The sequence below is a fragment of the Lonchura striata genome, chromosome Z (genome assembly GCF_050655825.1).
Source record: "Lonchura striata isolate lonStrDom1 chromosome Z, ASM5065582v1, whole genome shotgun sequence".
Classification (NCBI taxonomy): Eukaryota; Metazoa; Chordata; class Aves; order Passeriformes; family Estrildidae; genus Lonchura; species Lonchura striata.
This window is the reverse complement of record NC_140740.1, coordinates 63,277,160-63,301,182: the sequence shown is the minus strand read 5'-3', so window position 1 is coordinate 63,301,182 and position 24,023 is coordinate 63,277,160. Positions and strand designations below refer to the sequence as shown.

At 36.6% G+C, this 24,023-nt stretch overlaps 1 protein-coding gene across 18 annotated transcripts in view; it reads left to right on the top strand.

Moving 5' to 3' along the window:
* The window catches only part of CEP78 (centrosomal protein 78), a 47,833-nt gene extending 24,186 nt beyond the window's left edge, over window positions 1-23,647 (top strand). For 5 of the 18 annotated variants that reach the window (XM_085566312.1, XM_085566308.1, XM_085566309.1 and 2 more), the window contains 16 exons: window positions 1,740-2,016; window positions 2,230-2,405; window positions 3,047-3,119; window positions 3,644-3,747; window positions 4,489-4,663; window positions 6,434-6,547; window positions 6,796-6,860; window positions 9,462-9,570; window positions 10,171-10,188; window positions 11,078-11,213; window positions 12,113-12,158; window positions 13,172-13,315; window positions 17,892-17,969; window positions 19,483-19,649; window positions 21,389-21,536; window positions 22,833-23,647. In XM_085566312.1, coding sequence (XP_085422438.1) covers window positions 1,764-2,016; window positions 2,230-2,405; window positions 3,047-3,119; window positions 3,644-3,747; window positions 4,489-4,663; window positions 6,434-6,547; window positions 6,796-6,860; window positions 9,462-9,570; window positions 10,171-10,188; window positions 11,078-11,213; window positions 12,113-12,158; window positions 13,172-13,315; window positions 17,892-17,969; window positions 19,483-19,649; window positions 21,389-21,536; window positions 22,833-23,360 — 2,334 coding nt within the window. In that variant the 5' untranslated portion in view covers window positions 1,740-1,763 and the 3' untranslated portion in view covers window positions 23,361-23,647. Of the gene's footprint in view, window positions 1-16; window positions 270-292; window positions 418-1,739; window positions 2,017-2,229; window positions 2,406-3,046; window positions 3,120-3,643; window positions 3,748-4,488; window positions 4,664-6,433; window positions 6,548-6,795; window positions 6,861-9,461; window positions 9,571-10,170; window positions 10,189-11,077; window positions 11,214-12,112; window positions 12,159-13,171; window positions 13,316-17,891; window positions 17,970-19,482; window positions 19,650-21,388; window positions 21,537-22,832 lie in introns of those variants that run through there. The other 13 variants (XM_085566307.1, XM_085566314.1, XM_085566304.1 and 10 more) reach the window with 12 other exon arrangements.
* Window positions 23,648-24,023: the final 376 nt, after the last annotated feature.

Sequence of the window (24,023 nt, the reverse complement as noted above, 5' to 3'; positions counted from 1 at the left end):
GCGCGCCACGCGGCGGCCGCGCCAGCGGCGCCGGGCCCAGGAGCGGGGGGCGGCAACGGCGGGAACGCACCGCGGGGCAGGGCCCGGGAACGGCGGGAACGGCGGGAACGCACCGCGGGGCAGGGCCGGGCAACGGCGGGAACGCACCGCGGGGCAGGGCCCGGCAACGGCGGCTACAGCGGGCAACGCCGGGTCACAACGGGTAACGCCGCGCAGCGCCGGGGACGGCGGGTAACGCCGGGCAGTGCCGGTTAGCGGCGCTAGCAGCGGTAACTGCGGGCCCGCGGGCGGAGGGGGAGGGGTGCCCGCGGAGTCGGTTCCGGGAAGACGAGGACGTCAGGGCCGGGGACGGCGGGGCCGTTGTGGGTGCGGGAGCGACCGGGTGATGCCCGTTCCGGAGCGCTTCTGGCGAGCATTGTGTGTCTGATTAATTTGTCCCTTTTCGTCTTCCTACAAGTGGGTTAAACTTTAGTGGTAGGGTCAAGAGTTCCTTTCTCAGTTAGAGTTGTAGTGTCAAGGTGTTGCAGTGAAAGCCCCCGTGAAAAGAATATTGCTTATGCTCTGGAGAAAAAAGGCTAATATTTTGCACATTGATACATTACCAAAAGCCATTGGTGCCGTAAAACTGATGGCCATTTTCTGAACCTGAAGTGTTGGATTTTAATTCAGTCATCTCTGTTCCTGAGGCCACAGTGTGGTCGTTAAATGCTAGTAAATCAGAGATAAAAAAAAAAGTAAAAGGGTGTGGAGAAACGGTATTATTAGAGTTTGTATTTTATTATATTTCCAGTCATTTAGATGCTAACAATATATTATTTTTCTAAATTATGCTTTTATGAATGGCTTTTATGCTTTTATATGTTCAGTATAACTTGCCTTAATTAGACATTCAGAATATTTCAGAAGATTGGTTAAAGCTTTCTGGTGTGTGCAAGAAAGAAAAAAGTTTACAGTGTGAATAATGTTTGATATCCTATGTGAAATGCTGTCCTGAGTATAAATAAATAAATAAATAAATGTATCTTCTACATATACTGACAAATGTCCCTATTGAGATGGTACAATTACTTAACCCTTAATAGCTATGTCATAACAGTATTTAGAGATTCTGTTTGGAAGTTACTAGTGTTACTCTCTGTGGGTACTAAAGTATAACAAAACCTTATGCCTGAAAAGTGCTTAGGGAATTTTACTGGGATATGTATATCTGGTATGCAATAACAAAAATATTTAGAAAATAAATTTTATTATGTGTGATTATAATTAAGACTTTGAACTAAAGTAGCAGAGAAGTTAACTAGTTCTGTGTAGAGAAGTAAACCTGTTCTGTATGTTTCCCTTGATAGTGGGTCAGGGAGTGTCCAAGGCTTTTGGACAGACCATGATGCTATAGAGATAGATCTTAAGATAAAAAGAAGATCTCTACAACAGTCAGTGCTTAAAGATCAGGGCTTTTGTGTTCTTGATATACCTATTAGAGTGAGGAGAATAGAAATGCAGATGTGTTGTTTTTTGGCGTTTGGGGTTTTTTCCCCCCAGCCCTTTACTCATTCAACTTTACTTGCACAGGTAGTAAGCATCATAAGACATAAGGTTTTTAGTTACACATTAAAGATGTGTAAATGTTGTACAATATCCAGAAACATTTTCATGTTTTGGATGTGTTGAATTGGCACTGTGATGCAGGATAGTTATATATTGAAAAAAAAGTTTGTATTCTTTCCCCTTTCTTATTTTAGAGAGAAATTTATCACATAAAAGAAATGATTGAGTCAGTCAAATTAAGAAGACGGTGCATGCTGGATTTCTACTCACATTATGAACATCTTTGTGAACTTCAAGGCTCTCTCCCACTGAAAGCTGTGAAGGCTAATGTGACTCGTGATGCTATTGATCTAATTGTAGATCACATCAAAGATACTGATTGGGCACCACTACTGAATGCTCTCAGGCATAATAAGACTCTGACTTCTATTGGAATAAGAAGTTTACATCAACATGGTCTTGAAGAATCAGGTCTGTATAAAAGATAAGTATGTTGATGTATTCATGTTAAAAACTTGATGCGTAAAACTTCTGTGTGATTGAATACATGGGGGGAAGAATTGTTATGCCTAAGGAATTATTGTAATTTAAGAAAGTACACAAAAAAAGGAAGGTATGATTATAATTGCTCTTAAGCAAACAGGGACTGGATTTTACTCATGTGTCGTTTTTATTTTTCACTAGGTGTTGAAAGATACAAAACTAACTTTAGAAGGAGAATTCCAGCAACTCTGTCAAAAGACTTGACTGGCCAACTATGCAAAGCTGTGAAAGGCTGCCTCAGTATATCAGATGTACTAAAACATTTAGAACTGCAGGGTTTGTTTCTGAGGGAAAGAGACCTAGCACTTTTAACAAAGGTGAGAATATAATAGTATGTACAAATACACAGTGCATATAGTACAAAAGATACAAATAGTTCAAATAAATGGGAAGTATGCCCAGAACAGAGAACAGTAGCAACTAATCTTTGCATATATTTGTTGCAGGAAAGGTCTCCTAAGATATCTTTGTGTAGTCTTTACATGAATGATTGTAGAATGATTCTGCTGAGACTTTTAGTATAACCTGATCTTAACTGAATGTCATAGAAACACAAGGCTTACTAGAAAGATCTTAGCAGTATCTCTGCTGTGTGCTTGAGGCATGTAACTTAGGCTCATGACTGAAACCACTGTGTATGTTATAGAAGGGAAGTTGTGGGACACCAAGGAGATAAAAACTGATCTTCAGATGTGTTACTGAAAAGCTCCAGTTTGCTCATGACTGGCTTCTAGGGAGGGAGGTTGCTGCTGGTTGCCCACGGGCAAGCTTCCTCTGTGCTAAAGAAATGAACCCGCTTAAACTGGAGGTGAAGGTTTGCTGGTTTTGACCTTTGTTTGAATCCCTTAGAGTTTCTTGTAAGGAACAGAGGATGAGCAGTTTGGGTGACTTGGTCTTGTCTATTTATTTTTTTTTCTTTTTTGCTTTTCAAGCCAGATAACATTGTTTTATTCTTTAGGGCTTGTCCACAGCTTCATCTCTGGAGAGTGTCTCTTTAGCCCACTGTCCAATTGGAGATGAAGGGCTGGAAAGTAAGTTCAGAATCACAACCTGTAAATATACTTTTCTCTTTTAAGTTTCCAAATAGGTAAGCAAATTTTTCAGTATTTCTATTCCTGTTTTAAATTTGTCTATGGAGATTATAAGAACAATCTTCACTTTATTCTGCATAACTTAGTAGCATTTAAAGACTTGAATTTCTTCACTTCAGGCTAGTAAATATCTATACTACTTTATAGTGATGTTTATACTTTTTTATCTAAAACAGCATTCATATTTCTTTACCCTTTCCTGATTTGTTTAAGTTTCTATAAATTAACTGAAATCAAATATTTTCTAGCTTGTTCAGATATTCTTTGCTGAACATTTGCACTAGAAATGTATAAACTTAGGACACATTAATTGTATTTAAAATATACTCTGTATTTCAGCACTAGTTCTTTGTCAAAGCTTTTGGCTGTTAAAGTTGCCTCTTAATAGGCCGCTGAAAACGTGTGTTCTGATAACGTGGAAATGCTGTGTATAGATAACATGTGTGCTTTTGTTTTTTCTTCAGCAATCTGTCAGAGTATAAAGAATACAGTGACTATCAGATTTCTAAACTTCACAGCATGTAGCCTCACGTGGCGAGGGGCAGAACATATAACAAATTTATTAAAGGTAGTTTAATCAACTTTCTTAGAATGGAGTCTTTTGTAAGAACTTAATCAATTAAATTTTTTACTTCTGCTTTAAAGCTCAAAATCCATTAAGGCATGAGGAGCTTGTGTGAATACCAAAATTAACTGTATGGTCTTATGAAAGCTGTGACTTTGTTTACTTTATTAGTGTGGAATTTAAATTCGCTATTTCTTAGAAAAAAACTATAAATAGTAGAGTATTTTCTTTAAATGAAGACTAGGCCTGTTACCAGGGTGCTTCTTTATTTGTCAGTAATTTTGAGAAGAGTCTCAAGTATTCTGAAGCTCTGGGTAAGAATAATCAAGTTTGCAGTTTAGAAGCTGCTGATTAATTGATCAGAAGGTTTCTGCCTAGTACTATGTTTTAATTAGTGTTAGTTGTGATTTCTGTGAAAGCACAAAATTTCGTATTTATTTATAGTATGTATTTATTTCCTATGCAATGTGCCTTGAAAGTCAAAAGAAGGTGATAAAATACTTTGTAGCCAGGTTTAATAATTTGTGTTGCAAACTGGGCAGTCAAAACAGATTCAAGTTACCGGTAAGGTTTAAAAATTAGTTATGTTTCTTGAATTCAGGAATGGTGTACTTATACCAGCATATATTTCTTATAACAGCTTTCAAGCCATAGAATATGGTTTACAAAAAAAGGTAATTTGTGATCATGTTGTCAATTATGGCTTTGCCATTTCACTTGGTAACAGCTTCTTTGTTTGCAAAGCACCAGGCAATACGAAGACATGGTGAAGCATGGGCTGAAAGCCTACGTTACAGGAGACCTGACCTTGAATATATGACGGGTTTGAGGCGGATTACTTTGAACTGCAACATGCTTACTGGAGATAGAGGAGCAAGTGCCTTTGCAGACTGTCTAGGAGAGGACCTTTGGCTAAAAGGTATTACTAAGTCTTTTACTAATGAACAGCAAACTAATTCAGGAGTTTCCTTGTATAGTACCTGTAAACATACTGATACACAGGTATTGAGATATTCCATATAATGTAGAATGTGGCCTACACCAGCAAATTCCTGATATACTTCATATCTGGTTATTACTAGTTGCTGTAAGGATTTCAGCAAGATCTCCATATCTCTGTTTCTCTGCTACTGTCTTTTCTACTATTTCTATGTCTCACTACTGCATCTCTTAAAATACAGTAGTGGCAGGCAGTTAAAATTATCAGTTATAACAGTTGCAGCCAGAGGAATAACTTACCTGTGTAGCTTGGGAAGAGTACTCTTTTTTTTCAAAGAAATCTCCTCTTTTGAAGTATTGGAATACTATTGTGTTATCTAGTATTGTCCTTCAGTATCTTTGAGAATGAATTTGTTCTACAGTATATCTATCACTGTATCTAGTAATTATACAAAATTATTAATGGTGCTGGTGTAAATCGTAACATTCTGTGTGTATAACCAGAATAAAATAATCTGTTTATTAGTTTGGTTTTTTAGTTTGAGGCAGGTGTACAGATAACATCCTTACTGATGGAAGAGGATCAGGTTAGAGAATACGTAAACAAACTGGACAAGCAGCAGTCCGTAGGCCCTAATGGGATGCATTCACAAGTGCTGAGGGAGCTGGCTGATGTAATTTTGAGGCCGCTCTCAGTAGTCTTTGAAAGATCGTGGTGATTGGGAGGTGGTGCATGAGGACTGAAGGAGGATAGCTAATGTGCCTATTTTCAAGAAGTCTGGGAAGAAGGATGCAGGCAACTGCCGTCTTACTTGGATCCCTAGAAAGGCAAGGATGTGCTGCCATCTAGAGGGACCTCAGCAGGCTGGATAAATGAGCTGATGGAAACTCCATGGAGTTTAAGAAATGGAAGTGCAAAGTCCTGCACTTGGACAGGAATAATCTGTGCACTAGAACATGCGGGGGCTGAAAAGCAGCTTTGCAAAAAGGGTGCTGCAGATCCTGATGGATAATAAGCTTCCCATGAAACAGTGGAATGCCTTTGTCGCAAAGAGGGCCAGTAGTGTTTGGGGTGCGTTAGGCAGGGACTTTGTGAGCAGGTTGAGGGAGGTGATCCTTCCTCTTTACTCAGCACAAGTGAGGTCATGGAATCTGAAGTGCAGGAGGGAACTGGAGCTACTAGAGCAAGTCCAGTGAAATGCCACTAAAGATGAAGGGACTACCGCAGCTCTAATTTCAAAAAGGCTGAGGAAGCTAGGGCTCTGGCTTGGAGAAGAGAAGGCTCAGAATGGGATCAAGGTGTACAAATATCTGAAGGGAGGATGTAAAGGAGATTGAGACAGACTCTTTCCAGTGGTACCTGGGGACAATGCAAGATGGAGTGGGTAGAGATGAAAACTGTGGAGGCTTTTCCTCAACATGATGACACCCTCTTACTTTGAGGGTGACTGAGCACTGCCACAGGCTGCCCACAGTGGTTGTAGAGTGGTTCATATTGCCTCCTCTGCAGATGTTAACAGTTATTTCTTAATGTTGAAAAGTTCTAGTTGTCTTCTTCGAAAGCAATACTCCTGTTTTTACACAGGACTGTTACCATCATGTCCTTAGTTCTCATGCTTCAAGTCCTGTGAAATAGAGGTTTTCAGCAGGATTAATTTATTTTAGATATTAACTATTAAATTAAATTACTAACTAAATGTAGTACCTCCACTGATTCTTTTTTTTTTTTTTGCCTCCTTAAACATTTTAGCGCTTGATTTGCAGCAATGTGGAATATCCAATGAAGGAGCGAGGTCATTGTTAGATGCTCTTCAAACTAATACAACATTAGTGGTACTTGACGTAAGAAAAAATCCATTAATTGGTATGTGTCTGTGTCTGCATTTATTCTTTTTGTGTTTTTGGGGTTTTTTTTCTTCTTCAGTAACTATATGGGGAAATGTAAACTGCTTTTAGAAAAAAAGAACATGCCACAATAATTTGCTAAACATTTTTAAAATGGGAAAACAACCAGGATAGGTAATATGTACTTACTATTCAGTGATCTCTTTGTTCACAAAAAGTGTTGTCTCTTACAGAAAATTCTTAAAAAGGTGTTCTAATTCATTCTAGGTCATGTTCTAATGAAACAGATTATTGAAAGAGTTCTCAAGAATGGAAGCAGTGCTGACTCAGAGGTATGTTTTACACATTTTGAATGAGTTTGGGATTTTCTTTGTAGCTTCCATTGCATTTAATTTTTTAAGGATGACTTTTTTCAAAATGAATCTAAAACAATTATTTAGTTCTAAACAGATGTTTGACTCAGTATAAATAAAAAAATCCCACTATCTAGGGGGAAACCTAAAACCACTATGATAAACATGTATTGGGCTTTCTGTATGATTTCTTATGGAATTAAAGGTGTCACATGTCATAAAACCTGGATATACATTTAGTGGAAAGAAAAAAGAAAATCTGTGTGTATTTGGGCATTACCATAGAATATTAACTAAATATAGGACTGCCAGAGGGCTTTCTACTACGTATATCCTTGTCAACATGGTAAGAGTTAACTTCTAATTAAAAAGTAAAGGAAAGTACAATTTGAAATTTAGCGCTTTCTTGTCTCCTGTAACCAAATTTTTTAAAGTTGCTCAGGACTGTCCTTACAATGCAGACCATCTATGAAAACAGAATTCAGTTACAGTGCATTACCCCCATTCATCTTTGTCTAACTGTTCACACAGAGTTCACAGTAATGTGCATAAACTGAATATCTAAAACCATTTATGATTAGGTATGCTGTTGAAATATACAGAAATCTGATTCAGTTCTCAAAGGAGTCCCAGCAATCCCAGTTCTTGTATTGGTATTTAATGTCTTCTTTTTTTGAAAAGACTAAATAAAGACAGAGCTATGGATGTGTAGCGACTGTCTAATAAAGTAAAAATTTGTGTGTAGAATTTCTGGAGGATTAATACAGTTCCCCACTTCAAACTTTAGAATACCTTTTTGAGAAGTTGAAGTTGGTTGTGAAGAGGTACTTTCTCTGCTTGGCAGATGCAATTTAAACTTAAAAAATATCACAGGGATCACATGAAAATAACATCTGCCTGGAAATGCTAAAGATAATTGGATATCCAGGCCACAGAAAGAAGCAACTCTGGGAAATCTTTCATATGCTGAAAGATTACTTGACTCAAGACATTAGTACTATATTCAGCCAGTTAGTGTGGTATTTTAAGTTTTATTGGCAGTGCTAGTAATTCTTCGTTCTTCATTAACAACATGGATGAAGAAGAACTTACCACTGGTTTGCTACATAGCTTTGTTTCTGCTAGTCACAGCTGTCTTTTCTTCCATCCTGCTTTGTGTAAAATGTGGGTGTTTGTTTTTCAGTAGCATGTGGTTGATTCTCTTCTGGACTCTTTTTTTTTTGGGTTTGCAGGAATAATTGTCTACTGCTAATTGATGCTTTTGCTAAAACAAAAGCTATATATTCTAGCAGCACTGTGTAGCAGTATAGTGAACTGTCATCATAGATATGACCAAGTGTAATAGGTGATGAAAGTTTGTGTAGTTTCTCGGAGACTAGCTCAAGGGATAATCCATTGAAGGTATCTACAAAACAGGATACTTTCAAAACACTGATTTTATATTTTGCTGTCTTTATACTTAGATGCTTAAATATTGTACAACAACAGCAGAGATGAGACAGGCTATGTGCAAGATGAACTTTTGGTTTAACCTAGTAAAGCTGCCCTTTTAGGTGTCTAGCAAAACAAAATTAAAATTACTTTTGCCCTTAGAAGCTTGTAATTTAATTTAACTCTTTCTGGGTGTGTTTTAGTTTAAAATGATCAATTTGCTTGCACAGGGACCAGATCCATCAGGAGACACAGCAAAATTTATACAAGCATTAATTGTATCCAAAGAGAAAAAAAAATTTCCTTGACTATGTTTGAATTAAACTTAGAGCACAGTAATGGCACTTTAATAATTCTGATGCTTTAAATGGGAATAGTTCTGGCATACTGTTCCTAGTACTCTGATGTGGGATTTAAAAGGGCTATGTGAGACAAGGCTTGTGCTGATGTCATCTGTATTTTCTTCAATGACTGCTCCAGCACTAGGCCCTGTATTAGTGATGCACACTGAAAAGTAAGTGCAGAGTAATTTTAGAATATCTACCAGGAGTATTTAAACTTTTTATGAGGGCAAGGGGAGGCTTTAGGAATAGAGCTGTTGCTGTAAGGAAATGAAGTTTGATGTACAGCTGTGGCCTTTGATTATCACTGTGTCTTGATTTTATTTTGGGGCTTTTACTTTGTAAGGATGAATTTTCGTTACAGGTAAATAAAAATAAACTTCATGTTTTTTAAAATACTGATTTTATCAGTAATACAAAATCACATTAGGGAAGCTTTTATTACTTTGGTCTGAGCCAGTCATTCCTATCAATCCAGTTGTCTGAGAATGAAGTGCAGAAGCCAGGGTTGCCTGTTTATAGGGTTGATGCTGGGGCATTTTTGCTGTAGAATGATAACAGGAGAAAGGATAATATTGGATGGGATATTATAGTGGTGTTTTGAGAACATTTTCTGGTAGACTATCATCTGCTTAAATTTGGGCCTTGTTACACTTCAGTTTTTTCTTGATTTTACAGTTTGTAGAGTTTCCTGTAAGTACAGTGTTCTCTATATCTGACAAACTACCTTTAAATTTAAATAAGCTCCTCTCCAACTTTCAGTTGCTGAACAGATTTTTTTTTCTTTAAAATATAAACCAAATTCCAGTTTAAGTGGCTGACTTCTCCGTCTTCCAAAGATGCTTTGAAAACTAAGCCAAAGAAAAGAACTATTGTCCTAGGAAGTGGTCGGAAAGGAAAAGCTACTATTCGTATTGGTAATTCTTTGTTTTCTGCCTATAGTACATTTTGTCTAGGAAATTTTATCTTAATGCTTAAGAGTTTAAATTAAAAATATATTATGTGTCTAAATGTTAGTGTTTTACAGAATGTTTGTCTCAAAAAAAACCCATTCTGTTTCTTCTTAATTATATAATGCACCTTCTATCATCATTGGTATCTGTAGGAAACTTGCTCTTGTTTCTAGTGCTGCTAGATACATGGCTGGAAAAATGGTGGGATATGCTGACCTTAAAATTTGTGGAAGCATCAGGCATATTTATTCTGTGTCTCCACAAGCTTTCACTTCTTCAGAGCTTGGCAGTAGCAAGTTGTCTACTTGTCTACTGTTGTAACCTTTCTGTAGCAGGCTGTCCTCTGCCAGAACAAACAAACAAGCATTTTTAACTGATGTACAAAATGTTTTAAGATTTTTTCTTTAACTTCATGTAAACCTGTTATAAATAGTATGTTTAAAATAACATAGGTATCTTGGATATTTATAATTAAGTACTGATAGCTGCGATAGTAAATATTTTTCAGTAAGCTACTAAAAATTTCACTGTAATACATTTCACTGTCTCTTGTCTTCACTTTAGTTATCTGGAAGCAGAGAGGTAAGTGATCAGGGTGGTGGTGGAAACTAAAAATGCCTGGCAAATGTGGTTGTGGAGAGTTTTGTGGTTTTTTGTCTTTTCTGTTTTGGGGTTGTTCGTTTTATGTGCTTTCAGGTTGTTTTTTTTAAGTGAAGAAGGGAGTCAAGGTGAAAACCATCCTGTTTATTATGTTCAGAATGAATAGATATTTTGACTCCCATTCACTAAGGGATGCATTTCTATACCATTACAAAATCAGTTATTTTACTCATCTTAGAGAAATGATAACCCGAGTTCTCACTAGATTAACTGTAGGAAATACAACATTAGTTGTATTAGTTGTATTAGTTTCCAAGACTTACTAGTTTCTAGCTTAGAGAGATTGTGAGGTAGAATGATGATCCCTATTGGGTTTCTTTCTGAGTTTACTTTGATGCTGTCTGATTTAAACAATAACAAAAGATCAGACCAGTGAACCCTACTTTTTCTTATTAGTCTTGTGAAGGGAAGAGATTGCTGGTGTTCTGTACAAGCTTTATTTTTAATTATTTTGCCCATAAATAAAATAATGTTCTTCATTCTAAAGCCACTAGAGGGCAATTTCAAACATATGCCTTTATTATCTATGTGGTTGGTCTAAAACCATCTAAACCTCTTCTGCTACAAAGCTTTGCCTTCTTTTTTGAAAACCAGCTTGTGTTGTATCAACCTAACAGCAGTTAACTATACCATTTTATAATCTCAAGTTTTTGGACACTTTAGCAAAATTAGACTGAGTGGCAGATTTCTTACAGTCTTTATTATTACATAGAACATTTTATGAACAATGAGTATGTTAATAATTATGAATTGGTATGTGAATAATAAGGTATTGAATTCTCTTTTCTTCTGGTCTTACTCTTCAATCCAGGATTATCATCTAAAAAATCTGTAAGTCCTGGGAAAAAAAATTCCACTGTGAGAGAGAGTTACTCACCAAAACCACTACCACCAGGTACAAGGGGCTTCCTTCCTTGGCGGACTGCAGAACGTGCAAAGAGATACAGGTGAGGTTTTTATAATACAAGAGAAAATACTAAACAATAAAATTTGCATGATAAATACAGTAGAGAGCAATGTTAGCGTTTTAAAATTCGATTTGAAAATTATACACAGAATGTCATCATAGTTCTTTCTGTTATATAAATTTTGAGGATTTTACATTAATTTTTCTCTTGTAAGGATTTTAAATGCACAAAAATACATGATAGCCATAGGAGTATTCATATGTAGCAAAAAACCCCACCACAACCAAACCTGCCTTGTCTGCTTGTTCTTTTGTTAATAATGATTTATGAAATGTATCATAGCTGAAGAGGCAAGGTAGTGTTCTAAACTTGTAGTATGGTTGGTTTGAGATCCAGTTCATAGTGCTTAGGTGTTTTCCTGCCTCTTTTTGTTGCTTCACCCCACTCCATCTCAGCATAAAGATCATCTAAGACCTGTAAATTAAAATAAAACTTACACAATAAAGTCGTCTTTTGAAACAGTTCTTGTTTGTTTTTGTTTTTAAAATCCATTCCCTAGATCTTGGCCTCTCAAAATGGAAGCTATATAACTATTTAAACAAAAAATTCCATAATACTCTATTGCAAGTGTGGTTATTAAGCTGCACATAAACTCTGAAGACCAAATTCTCCTGTTGACTTTAGTTCAAAATAATTAACTAAGTAAGATATGTACTGAAGATATTAATGTTAGCATCCAGTAGTGTTGCTCTAAATCATAATTAACTAGGGAGTACTTATCAAAATGGGAATGTAATGAGGCTTACAGGGATGTAATGCAGTGTCTGATGCTGTTTATTTATTCTTATTGCTTCACCTGTCCTAGAATCTTGTGTTTGGAACATTATAAACCTACTTTCCTCAAAAGTATCGTTTTGGTTTTTTTCCCCAAACTTCAGAGGCAGGGCAGCGGATTGTGCTGGAGAGTTGCCATTGAAGATTCAGGTACTATTTCTCCTCACACACTGATTTTGTTTTTAGTGGGTAGATGCTTGAAAAAAGGGGAAAATGTTCTTAACAGAATCTCATTGTCTGAAAGTTAAGACAGGAGCATAATTTTAAAGATTCTTACTGACAGGAGTGAAAAAAAGTAGTTTATATCGGCCTTTGGTTAAAGCTTCTTTGATACTTAGTTTATTTCCATTTCTATCTGTGTAGCTTTTGGGTTCTTAGTCTTACCAGCTAACTGAGTTGGAGTATAGGCACAATCCCTCCTTAGGCAATAAGAATAACCAAAGCATTTTTCTCAGAATGCTTTCTGCGCCATCTCTCCTGTCTTAGATTATGTACTTGTTTTTGCACCTCTCTGTGAGCTGCTTTGCCAGCAGGAGAAGAAAAACCCCGTCTTTCTTCCTTCTCCTTTGTATCTCATTTCCATTTCAGAAGGATGCAATGGCTGCAGAAGCCACCAGTTATCCTCTGCTCTGGTGTAGGCTTCCTATGGACTGCAGTCTGTTGGGGAAATGTGGGCTGGCACAGGATGCCTGTAGGCAGCAGCTCCTTTGACCCATCCCTCTGTTCTGACATGGGTCTTCCCTGGCTGGAATGAGGGTATTGGCTCCACCATGGAATGCCTCTTCCTGCTCCCAGCCTGATGTTCCCTCTGCTTTTTCTCACTCTTTTTGTTCCCACTTTTTGTTCCTGTCTGGCATTTTTTTGCCTTGTGGTGGGTCAGCTGGGACTGGTATGTTTTGTGTGGGGCAGCCCTGGCTGTGCCTTTCAGGGGCTGACTCTGTTACTAAATCCTCACCACAAATACTCAACACAGGCACACATAGGATTGTTTTTTTAATGCAAATTTATTTCAAAGTTGTATGGCTGGGCAATGTGTATACATTATAAAGGACTCTGGGAAACAACTTTAAATAATATCAAAAGTCTAATTTAAATAATCTTTGATTTTTGCTGAACATTTTAATGCTATGAGTGGGCCTGTTTTTCTTTTCCGGTATAACTAGACAGGTGTTCCTGTGAAAGTGATACTAGAACGTGCTTCTACATCTGAAACTGAAGACACAGAAGATATAGAGGATGTTGTCCAGCAGACTGATTTGTCAAAATCATTAGATAAGACTGATGTAGCACAATATCAACAGTTACAGGTAACAACAGGTTCCATGTCTTAGACTCCATAAAGGCAAATTACATAAATTCAACCATATTTTATTCAGAAAACTGTAATTAAGCAAATAATCAGTTTTGGAGCAGGATTTCAGAATAACTTAATACAGCTGCAGCATGTGTAATTTCTGTGTTCAATCTTGCATCATAGTGCACAGATCTTTTGGTCAGTGTTATTGCCTGTAGTATTTTCTTTCAAGTGTTTCCTTTACAAAAATAACTTAGGGTTGTTTCTAAGAGCTAAAATATAGAAATTACTGTTGTTTAAAAATAATTACAAAAATAACTAAAAGTGGTTGAGTTCCATTTTATAATTGAGCCTAGTAATTTTTTTTATTTGCTTTTTATTATTCCTTCTACTTCAATACTTAAACTTAGCAGTAGTGAAATGGACTATTTCTTTACTTGTCTTGATTGGGAATGTTCTTACAAAAGAAAGGGGTGGAAAAAAGATATATATCAGCGGCTCTGTAATGCTCCTGAGGTAATCTAGCACTATTATAAAGTAACACCTGCAGGCAGAATAAATGAGTTAACTGTTTCTGAAGTGTTAAGATTTAAATTTTTTTCAGAGAAACCAATGATTACTTCTGTAAATAAGATCTACAGTTAGTGTTTCCTGGTTATTTTCAGAGCACCACACTGGGTGAATATGCTGGTTGTATGTTTAAATACTGGGCTGTATACCTGTCTTTTTGTAAGAGGAGTGAAATTAAATTTTAACTTGCTGTATATTTATCAGTAGTGGGAATGTTTCGGGTAGGATAGAGTTGTGGAAAGCAAAAGGATTGCATATTTGCAGTATTTTAATAGCAACCAGCCTTTTCAGCTGATGTATACTTTTCTTTAGATCTTCTCCCTAGAGCTTTTGTTCAGGAAGATTTCAAGGTTTTCACATCTTGCTGGAAATCAGTTTAATGGCAGTTTCTACTGTTAGTGTGCAATGTATTGATGTTGTGCTGTGTGGTGGCTTAAACACTTTTATCAAGAGCAGTGTGTCTGAAATAATGGAATTCTGTATGATATGCAAATTGCTCTGAAAACATCTGTGTAGGAACTACTATGCATGTAGAAAGCTTTTGATGTATTTATTCTTACTGTTTGGAGAGGGAAGAATATTACATTCACATCACACAGCAGAGGCAGGCAGTGTTTTGTGCTTTGTGGAAGGGTCATACTGACCAATAGGATGTCATACTGACCATACTACAGGTAACACGTTGATGTTAGCTGTAGTACTACATGTAGGGCAGCTATAAGGAAGAGACAATTTGTGATCAATTTGAACTTCCTTAGAGAGAAACCCACAAATTTTGGCAACCTACCCCAAAATTTTGGTTTTTGTGTACTTGTAAAGGTCCAGATTTTAATGACTTTCTGAATTTGAAAACCAAAATACTTTCTTAGGCCATGGTTGCTTATCAGATAGCACCAGTTTCTGCACCTGATTTTGTGCCTCACCCATTGTTTTGTTACCTTCACACAAAGCGTGTTTCACATTATGGCACAATCAGACCACCAGATTGGCCCCACTGAATTGTCCCTTTTCCCTCTGTCACTTAGTGCCTTTTCCTTTCTTACTTCAATCTTTTTGTCTTGTGCTCCTCTTCACATTTATCTGGTCGTAAGACTGTCATTAAACAGCTGTTACTGTGCAGCAGCATGGGATGGGAGGTGCTTTGAGGAACTGATCTAATGGAAAAATAGTCCAGTGTAATTGGTGGTAGCAGGCCTTTCAGTAAATGGGACAACCAGTTGTGTTAGAGCAATGATGGGAATGCAGAGTGGGAGTAAACAGTAAGAGGTAGAAGTTCCTTAAACTGCTGCTTTGTCAAAAAAAAAAACTCTAAACATCGCTTGATGTGACTGAACGACTAGACTTTCACTTAAGTATGCAAGGCTCTACATCCTTCTGCAGAAAAAGGGACTTTAAGCATACTGCTTAATGAAACAAATAGTACTTAGTTGTGTTTTCACTAAAAAAAAAAGCCTTGGCCAGTGAAAGCCTAGTATCTGCTTAAATGGAAAATGAGAACTGATAAATACTCTCTCCTTCCACTAGAGGGAATGAAATGTCACAGTTGGTTTTGATGAAGTATGTAGTTGAGGTAACTCCCATACTTTTAAATTTTAACTAGGGATTTATATGATGAACTTCACCCTTAATTGAGTTAGCAGGGCAGCTCTTTCTACATCTCACTACTTTGTGAATTGCAAAGAAGTAGAGATTGCACTGTAACTGTTTATTTCTTTAAAGTATGATGCAGTTAAATAGAAGAACATGGCTGATCAGTTACTACATTCTTTAAAATATATATTTTTTAAACTTCAGTTTTATACCTCTGTCTAGTGTTGAACAGACATACTGCTTGTGGTAATTCTGAGGGCTCCCTATATTTTGGTATTCAGTTTCATCTTAAAGTCTATCAGTGCTGCTTTTTTGGGCTGTAGTATTTGAAGCCTTAGTCTTGTAGCTTGGATGTACATTTAACTCTGATATCAATTTTATTTTTTATTTTTGGCACAGAGACTTGGGCATTGTGTCAACTAGTGAATTTCTTAAAAGCAAATCAAAGATAAAAATGTATATATACTTGTAATATAATGGTGACAATTAGTTTCTTTAAATGCTGGCTTTGATATTGCTTACAAGGAGGTGCAAGTGCAGTGTTCAGTTTTGTTATGAACTTGGCCCATAACCATGAAATACTATGTACATCTAGAGTGTGATAAAACACCTACATTTCTGTTCAAAAAATCATAATAATTTGATTACTGTCTAAGCCATTCATTTTTAACATTACAAACCAGCAATTTGAAGAAAAAGGCCAGTGCTTTCATCTTTAAAATTATCTAAAATATGTCCATAACATAAAATATTAGAAATAGAGTTCCTAGCCTATGTCCTAGAAACTTCAAAATACAAATAATCATATATATGCATCTGCGCTATTTGGGAGGGTAAGAATTCTTCAGTCTGTGATAGCTAATACTGATCTTCAAAGCTAGGTTGGGGGATTCCAGGTTACATGTCAAGTTGTCAGTGCAGAACATTATGTTTTCTACTTTCTGTGCTGTTTATGTAGAAGTTCTATAGCTCCCATTATTTCCACATGTTCAAAGGTAGATGACAGTAAGATTATGGTATTTGTGGATGGTTCTCCTTAGGTAGTTGCCCTCCACCCTATGCCTACAGGTTAGAGATAGTGCTAAATCTGTTTTGATGCTCAAATATGAGTATGATAAAGGTATGACTAACTTTCTACTTGCACCATTTGCTTGGTCGATGCTAGTCTAAGGATTTTAGGAGTGGGCTTCACTGGAATAGTGACAGACCCATAATCATCACTTTGAGTGCTTGTCACTAGGAAGTCTACATAGAGTTTTCTAGAACCTGCATCTTGGAACCAGTTGCAAAAGTACCTTGCAACTTATAACACCTTTGCATTTGTAGAAGGCTTATTTTTACTATGCATTCTGTTGCACACTAGTCTTCTCAGTTGATTGCTTATGTGTAGTGCAGTAGCATCACTTGAATAAGCTTTTACTAGTGAATAAACTATTTCAGTACTACTTGAATCTTTGATTCTCTTGAGAACTAGTTGACACAGTGTGTACAAAATGCAGTGTCCTTTTACATATATTTGCTTGTATACAAAGTGAAAGGGAGAAGTTTTGTATACTGTTGATTTGTATAGTCTAACCTCTGAAAAATAGGATAGCTTGATAATTTGAACATTTTTCATCTTTTGAACCAGAAGATTGTTTAGGTGTGCAAGAACAAAAAAGTCTTATGTGTTTTTCTAGTTCAGATACTGTAATTAAAGACAATAATGCTCTGTGGGGATGCGAGAAAATGTGGTATTGCAAATCTTGGCTACTCTTACTGAAGCAGATTTTAATTAAAATACAAATTTAGGCATATTATGAATAAGACTAGAATATATTTATTAGGGTGTTTTGGATTTGTTTTTATTGTTGCTAATGCAACACTAGGAATTGTGAAAAACTTTTTACTGAAGACCTAAGTGAAACCAATTAGAAAGAGTACAATTCTTACACTTCAGAATTTGTATTCTCACTACTGAGAGTACAGTTCTTCACAATTTTGTATTCTTACAACTATAAGAAGGAATAAAGGAAGGAATAAAATCCTGGATAAAGAGTATAGTTGGAAAATCTAGATATAACTGCTAAGGATTTCTTATTAGAGCCCAATTTGAGCTTTTGATGATGTAGATATATTTAGTTAAAAATGATGCTTGAAAAGGTGAAGTAGAGAAGAGTATGCATTCTTGATGGTTATGTCATAGACCAAAGAGACTTGGACTGTAATTTCATGTGATCTGTTCAAGTCTTACAAATCTGTTAAGTGAATTACACTTAATTCTACTTCTCTGTCTTATCCTACCATGTACTGGTAGACCTCTGTCTTGTATTTTTGAAGAAGGTATGTTTGGAATGCCATTTGCTAGCTGCTAAGTTGTTTTCTTTTTATTGCATGTTAGTGTGGCATTTTGAGATAAACTTCATGATAGTTTATCTGTGTTTTGGTAGTTGGAGCTGGAAGAATGCATGGAAAAACTAAAGGAAGAACAGAAAGCTAGAGTAAAAGCTGAGGAACGATTACTAGAGGTAAAGATACTTAACTATTAATGATCTTTACTTTTAAAGGAGACACTGCTCAGAGAATGCACTTGCTTAGGGGTAATTATCCATGATGACTAATGTGGTAGCTTCCAGAGTTTCAGTTCAAAGTCACGTGGATCGTTTACTGGTCTTAAGGGCAGTGATGAAATCTGTGTTTAGTAATGTTTGTTCTACTGATTCTGTTCCAGAGCCTTGAACTCCAACTCAAGCTACTCTTTCAATGTGTTTTATTCATTTTCTGAAACACTTATGATCTGGGGCATCCTGATACTTGCTTTTCTCAAGAAAGTGATTAAATCTATTTGCAGTATGTACACATGGATAGTTCTTTGTCTCCCAACTCGCTTACCATGATTGTTGCTGAAAGCTGTGTGTCACAACTGTTATTCAATTTGGTTTATTCTGTACCTTTGGTTTTTAAGTTTTATTTTTGCAGGCATTAACCATATTGGATGGTTTTCTGCATGTCAGTTGTTGTGAAGTGCAGTTCAACTTTGACAAAACTAAACAACTTACCACAGCTGAATTGCAAGATCTGTTTTCCTCTACTGTTGCTAACCTAAAAATATTCTTCTGCATGAATAAGCAGAATTTCTTGTTATATAGTTGAGTGTAAGGTAGTGTAAGCAACTGGACTTGGTCCTTACATGTGATTTAGAGGGGAGTGAAAGTGGTGGTATCCTTTGAAATATGAGCAACAAGTGATAGCCCACAGTACAGGGAACAGATATCCACCAAGAACTCTGCACTCCTCAAAGACAGATTGTTGACCTCTTGTGTGACTATCTTCATGTTTAATGTGATGTGCACAGTGAGCTCTGCTGCCTGTCTGTTGTTTAGATCCTTAAATGCTTTTTAGGCTAAACACCCCCTACAAGAAATCTTCCTCTGTAAAGGCTAGGCTGGTTGGACTTGGCACCTTGTACCAGGAGATGGAATAAGCATTAATCTCTAAAAGTGTTTATTTTGTTGCTTATTTATCACCTACAGTCCACTATACAATCTATAATTTTTTCATCCTCATAAAAAATACAAGACAGGAGAGAGATACAAGTGCAGGGGAGAGATAACAGTCATATGCATCCCCCCAGTATAGAGTGGTAAATATAAGGACATTGGCCTTCATTAATAATTTTTTACTAGTAAAATAAATTCTTTGGTGTTAACATGTCATATAATACAAGCAAAGTAAAACAATATGTGAACTAATTTTTTCTGCTTGTACTTGATCTGTAACATCCTGTACATACTGAAGGCAGTGCTAAGCCAGTGGTTTTGAGTGCCTGCAGGAATATCTGTGCTAGCATAGAACTGCAGCTGTGGATAAGCAGACCTGCACAGAGCTCATGTAACAGTGCCTTGAAAGAGTGTGGTACAGCCAACTCTGCATCTTGTTACATCAGTTATGATGCTGCTTAAACAGGTGAGGTTTGATATTTTGGGTCTTTTAAACTGAAAATGAAAGAAATTTCTTTCTTTTTTTTCCCCCCCTGCATAGCTGGAAATTGAAAATGCAAGACTAAGGAGTCTAAATATCTCCCTATCCGAGGTTCTTCATGCACAATCAGTAACCAGCATGATTTTGGAAGATGAAGGTGTTCTAGGCAGCATTGAGAACTCATTTCAAAAGTTTCATGCTTTTTTAGACCTCCTTAAAGGTGCTGGGTAGGTTGTCACTTTAAGTCTTGCTGTTTTTCCTGAGATCTTTCCAAAACTACTCTTTCAATGAAGTATGCTGCCTGCTACCCTGCCAGATTTCTAGGTCTGTACTCTCAGAGAGCAAAGGAAAATAAATTAGCCATGTACCTATTATTTAGTATTTTCCTAGTGGCAAAAGCATGACCTAAGCACTCTACAGCTGAGCATGTATCTGACTTTGGGAAAGGCTTTCAAGAAGCCTACGCCAAAAGAGTAGAAAGCTTCTATTAAAGCCTGTTTACAAGTCTTTAGTGATCACCTTTGGCTCTTAGCATTCCCTTAATATGAAAGGCTTAAAATGCAGTTGAACTGCCTTCAGACAATGTCCTGTTACCTTGTGCTCTCCATTCACTAATTGAAGTATGGAAATCTACATTGCAGTATGTACTGGGATACATGGGATTTATATCTCCAGCCTTTGTATTTTAAGTCACTATTTATTGTTACTAGTAGTACTGCTACTACTACAGTTATTTCAGAGAATATTAATTAAAGTTTGTATTACCACTGTACCTGCAATTTGTCAGGATGGTTTATCCTTCCCATTTTTCAAACAATTTCAGCTTGAACCCAATTTGTAAAGCTTGTATGACCAAGCACAGCAGTCTCATCCACAAGAAGGGAATGATATGAATATGTGTTGTAGTTTACTCTGTGTATTCAGAGAATATCACAGAAGATTTTATTTGTCCTCCCTATCCAAATGGTGGTGATATAACTCAGCACCTAAGTGACGATGGCCTCAAGTTGTGACATGTGAAGTTTAGAAGGGACATTAGAAAAAATTTCCTCTCTGAAAGTATGGTCAGACATTGGAACAGGCTGTCCAGGAACGTTCCACCCTGCAAGTGTCCAGAAAACATCTGGACACTTAGGGACATGGTTTAAGGATGAACCTAGCAGTGTTAGATTAATGGCAGGACTTGATGATATTAAGAGATCTTTTTCAGCCTTTATGATTCCATGATTCAATGATTCTAACTTACTGTAAATTTCACCCTAAGGCTTTATTTTAATTTTTGTGACAATCAGTTTGTAGTATTGCCATTACCACAGGAGTTTCAAACTTCTCAGGAAAGGAAAAATGCATTTTTACCACATGAAAAAAGTTTCTTTACTATGGACCCTATGTCTATTCATAGCAATAAGGAGCTTCACTGAACGTTAAAGAATCCCAGTCATGAAGAATACTCTTCTCAGTAAGCTTATATATATCATATGCCATGCTATCAGTTAATGTCTGCCCTTTCCACTTTTTACTGAGGCTTAAAACCCGCATGTGATTGGTTTGGCCATCTTACAAGCTGGCACATGACCCAACATAATGGTATTTATGAAGCTTGTCATTGACATGTAAAGAGATTATGCTATTTGTGCACCAATTTCTGTTTGAATGGCAGTGTTAATCTTTGTTCTGCCTGACAGGGAATCTCATTGCCAGTATGCTGCTCTGAGTTCACTGCTAACTAGAAGAGCTTCATTCTCAGCCTTGTAACACTTGTTTTGAATTTGAGGGCTAATTTGTGCAAAGACAAGAAAATACTTTCAGCTACTTGTTTTTGTCTTGTTAAGATACTCTGAGTTTCACGTAAAGTAATGGAAAACTATGTTCAAAGCTTTAACAGATTCTACTTCTGTTTTTGAATGTTTGGTCTTTCAAAGTAATAATGGTTAGTGTGATTTTCTACTAAACATTTATTTTACAGGCTTGGACAACTTGCTGTATTAGCTGGGATAGATCAATCAGATTTTGGTATTTTGGGGCATCCACAAATGAATGCTACTCTTAGTAAGCCTGTGATAAAGGAGAAGTCTTTTGAAGAAGAAAGACAGGAGCATACTGAGAATAGCAAAGTAAGTCTTTATAAGGAATGCTGGAGGCAATTCTGCTTTATACTGTTTAATGCACTTTTCAGCTGTTAATTCCCCTCTGATTCATGAAATTATTACTGGAACCCTTTGCTATAGCTGCATTTATACATAGCATAATAATTCACTGATTAATGTAAGCTTTTAATGTGTTTAACACTTGGAGCACAAACTGAAGTATTTTGTAACCTGTTAAACTTTAGTGGTAATTGTGTTGTTTACTAGTCTGAAATAGGAAGTTCCAGTAGTGAAATGCATCCATTCAAATTGGAAAATACCATGATAAGGTTTTTTAGAAACATTTAATAATGAAGTATAGTGTTTCTAAGAACCCTGGTCTTACAGGAGAGGCCATACAATGTACCTTCTGAAAATGGTATATTATCTAGTAAGTAATTATATTGTATATGTCCTGAAAATTGTAAATTATTTAAGTAATTATAGTGTATATGTCCAGTATAGATTTCCCTGTGGCCATGACACGAGCTTCAGGCAACTACACATTTTTAGTATTTTTAAATATTGCATAAGGTTTTAGGTTCTACTGTGTGCATTAATAGTAAACCTTGAGGATTTTTCAAAGGATATGTTAAAATCCCTATAACAAAGGAAAAAGACCCAGGCTTTTTTAAGGCTGTTAAAAATTTAGATACTGGAGGACTACAGTTATGTCTAAATTGAGTAAAACTGTCATACCAAGAATCACTCTGCATTCCAGTGTGTTTCTTATATCCAAAGTCTTCCACTCTGTTTTAAATTCCTCAAGAACAAATGGGTTCCTTAAATCTAATGTTAAAAATTTGGCGGTTGTTTTAACAGTGTGGAGAGAATATCCAGTTTTGCAGTTTGAAGACTCTTGTTCTTACCTCCCAATACTGGTGATTAGTTTGGGTTCTTGTAGCAGCTGGGTGTTGCGGTGTAGTGTTGAGATTATACTTCTGTGAATTGCTAGGAAACATAAGGAATTGCAGGTGTTTTGGGATGATAGATGTGATTAAGTTTTGTCTGCTCTTGTGTAACTGACATATCTCTGGTATAAATTTCAAGTTATATGTGAAACCGTAATGTGCCTACCCTGTGTCATTATCACCCTAGCAATCTTCAGAAATCTGTTTTGAAGGGTGATAAAAATTGTTTAATTGCTTTTGCTCTGCTACATCTTACGAGGTAAAAACTGTATTTTGCTCTGCAGACTCAATATGGCAGTATATATGGCACTTACAAAACTGCTTTTTTTTCCCCTCTAGTTGCCTGTTTTTTCATTGGAATCTTTTGTTTCAGAACAGGGCTGGGGACATCCAACTTCCACTTCCTGGCACATTTCAGTCCCAGATGGTTGTGAATAATGCCTTTTCATCACTTAGAGAAATAAGAGAACTTCAGGCTTCTGGACAGCAGTATCAGCCAGGTTTGTGGAAAGAAAATGAAGCTCAAATAATTAACCAAAATAAAGAGAATAAAACTCGAAGTAGTACTCCAGTATTATCTGAGTGGAGAGTCAAACAAAATGAACAAGCAAAAGGACATCACTCAGCAAGGCAGTTGGCTACCAGTCTGCATTCATTTGCTGATTCCAGCGTACAAATCAAAAGTGATGATAGCAGAATATCCAATGGTATTCCTGATGAAAAAAGCAAAAATTATTCCTCTAAGAAACACATCCTTGAAACAAATGAAACTGCAAGTCCAAGTAATGGAGTGAGAGGAGACAAAAGTAGACTTCAGGTAGTAAATGTTAGCTCTGGAACTGATACTGTAGGATCTGTCTCTGAAATACAGGAAAGTATACCAAGTGTTACCAGCATTTGAAGTTGGTTGAATGTTTGAACTGTTCTTGAGACTTGCAAGATTATGTCTTGGATGTCTCAGTAAAATTAGTGAATTTTTTGTAAAGTTCTGTAGACTTTGACTTTTTAGAGCATTGTATACTGCTTAGTATTCCTGTTTTGTATTTGCATTCTTTGTCACTAGATTTTTAGTTTTGAAAACGTGATACACCTAAAATGGTACCCATGAGTTTGTACTAAACATGAGGGACTCAAAATACGGATTTCATTATCACAGATATTTGAGCTAATAAAGTTAATTTGATTACAGTTTTTCCCTAGTGTTTATTTTCAGTGTATTCCAGTGGGAGTGCAGAAGTGGCTTTGGGGCAAACATCAATTCCTGCGTAACAGTGTGTGGTTATGACATTCTGAAAATTAGTGGAAGTTTCAGAGTCAAAAACGAGCTCAGAAATATTGCTATAGGAAGCCTTTAAATACAACCATTGTTAGTGCTATGTCTGCTGATCATAGAATACCACATGTTGGAAGGAGCCTCTGGAGGATGTATAGTCTAATTCAGATTGCTCTCAGGACCTAGAGAAATGTGAAAATGTAAAACTAAGAAAATTACCATTGTTTTAAAACTCCTGGGATTTAGCCCTGGCATCTTGTTCTTGTCCTTGTGCACAGGCAGGTGGTTTGC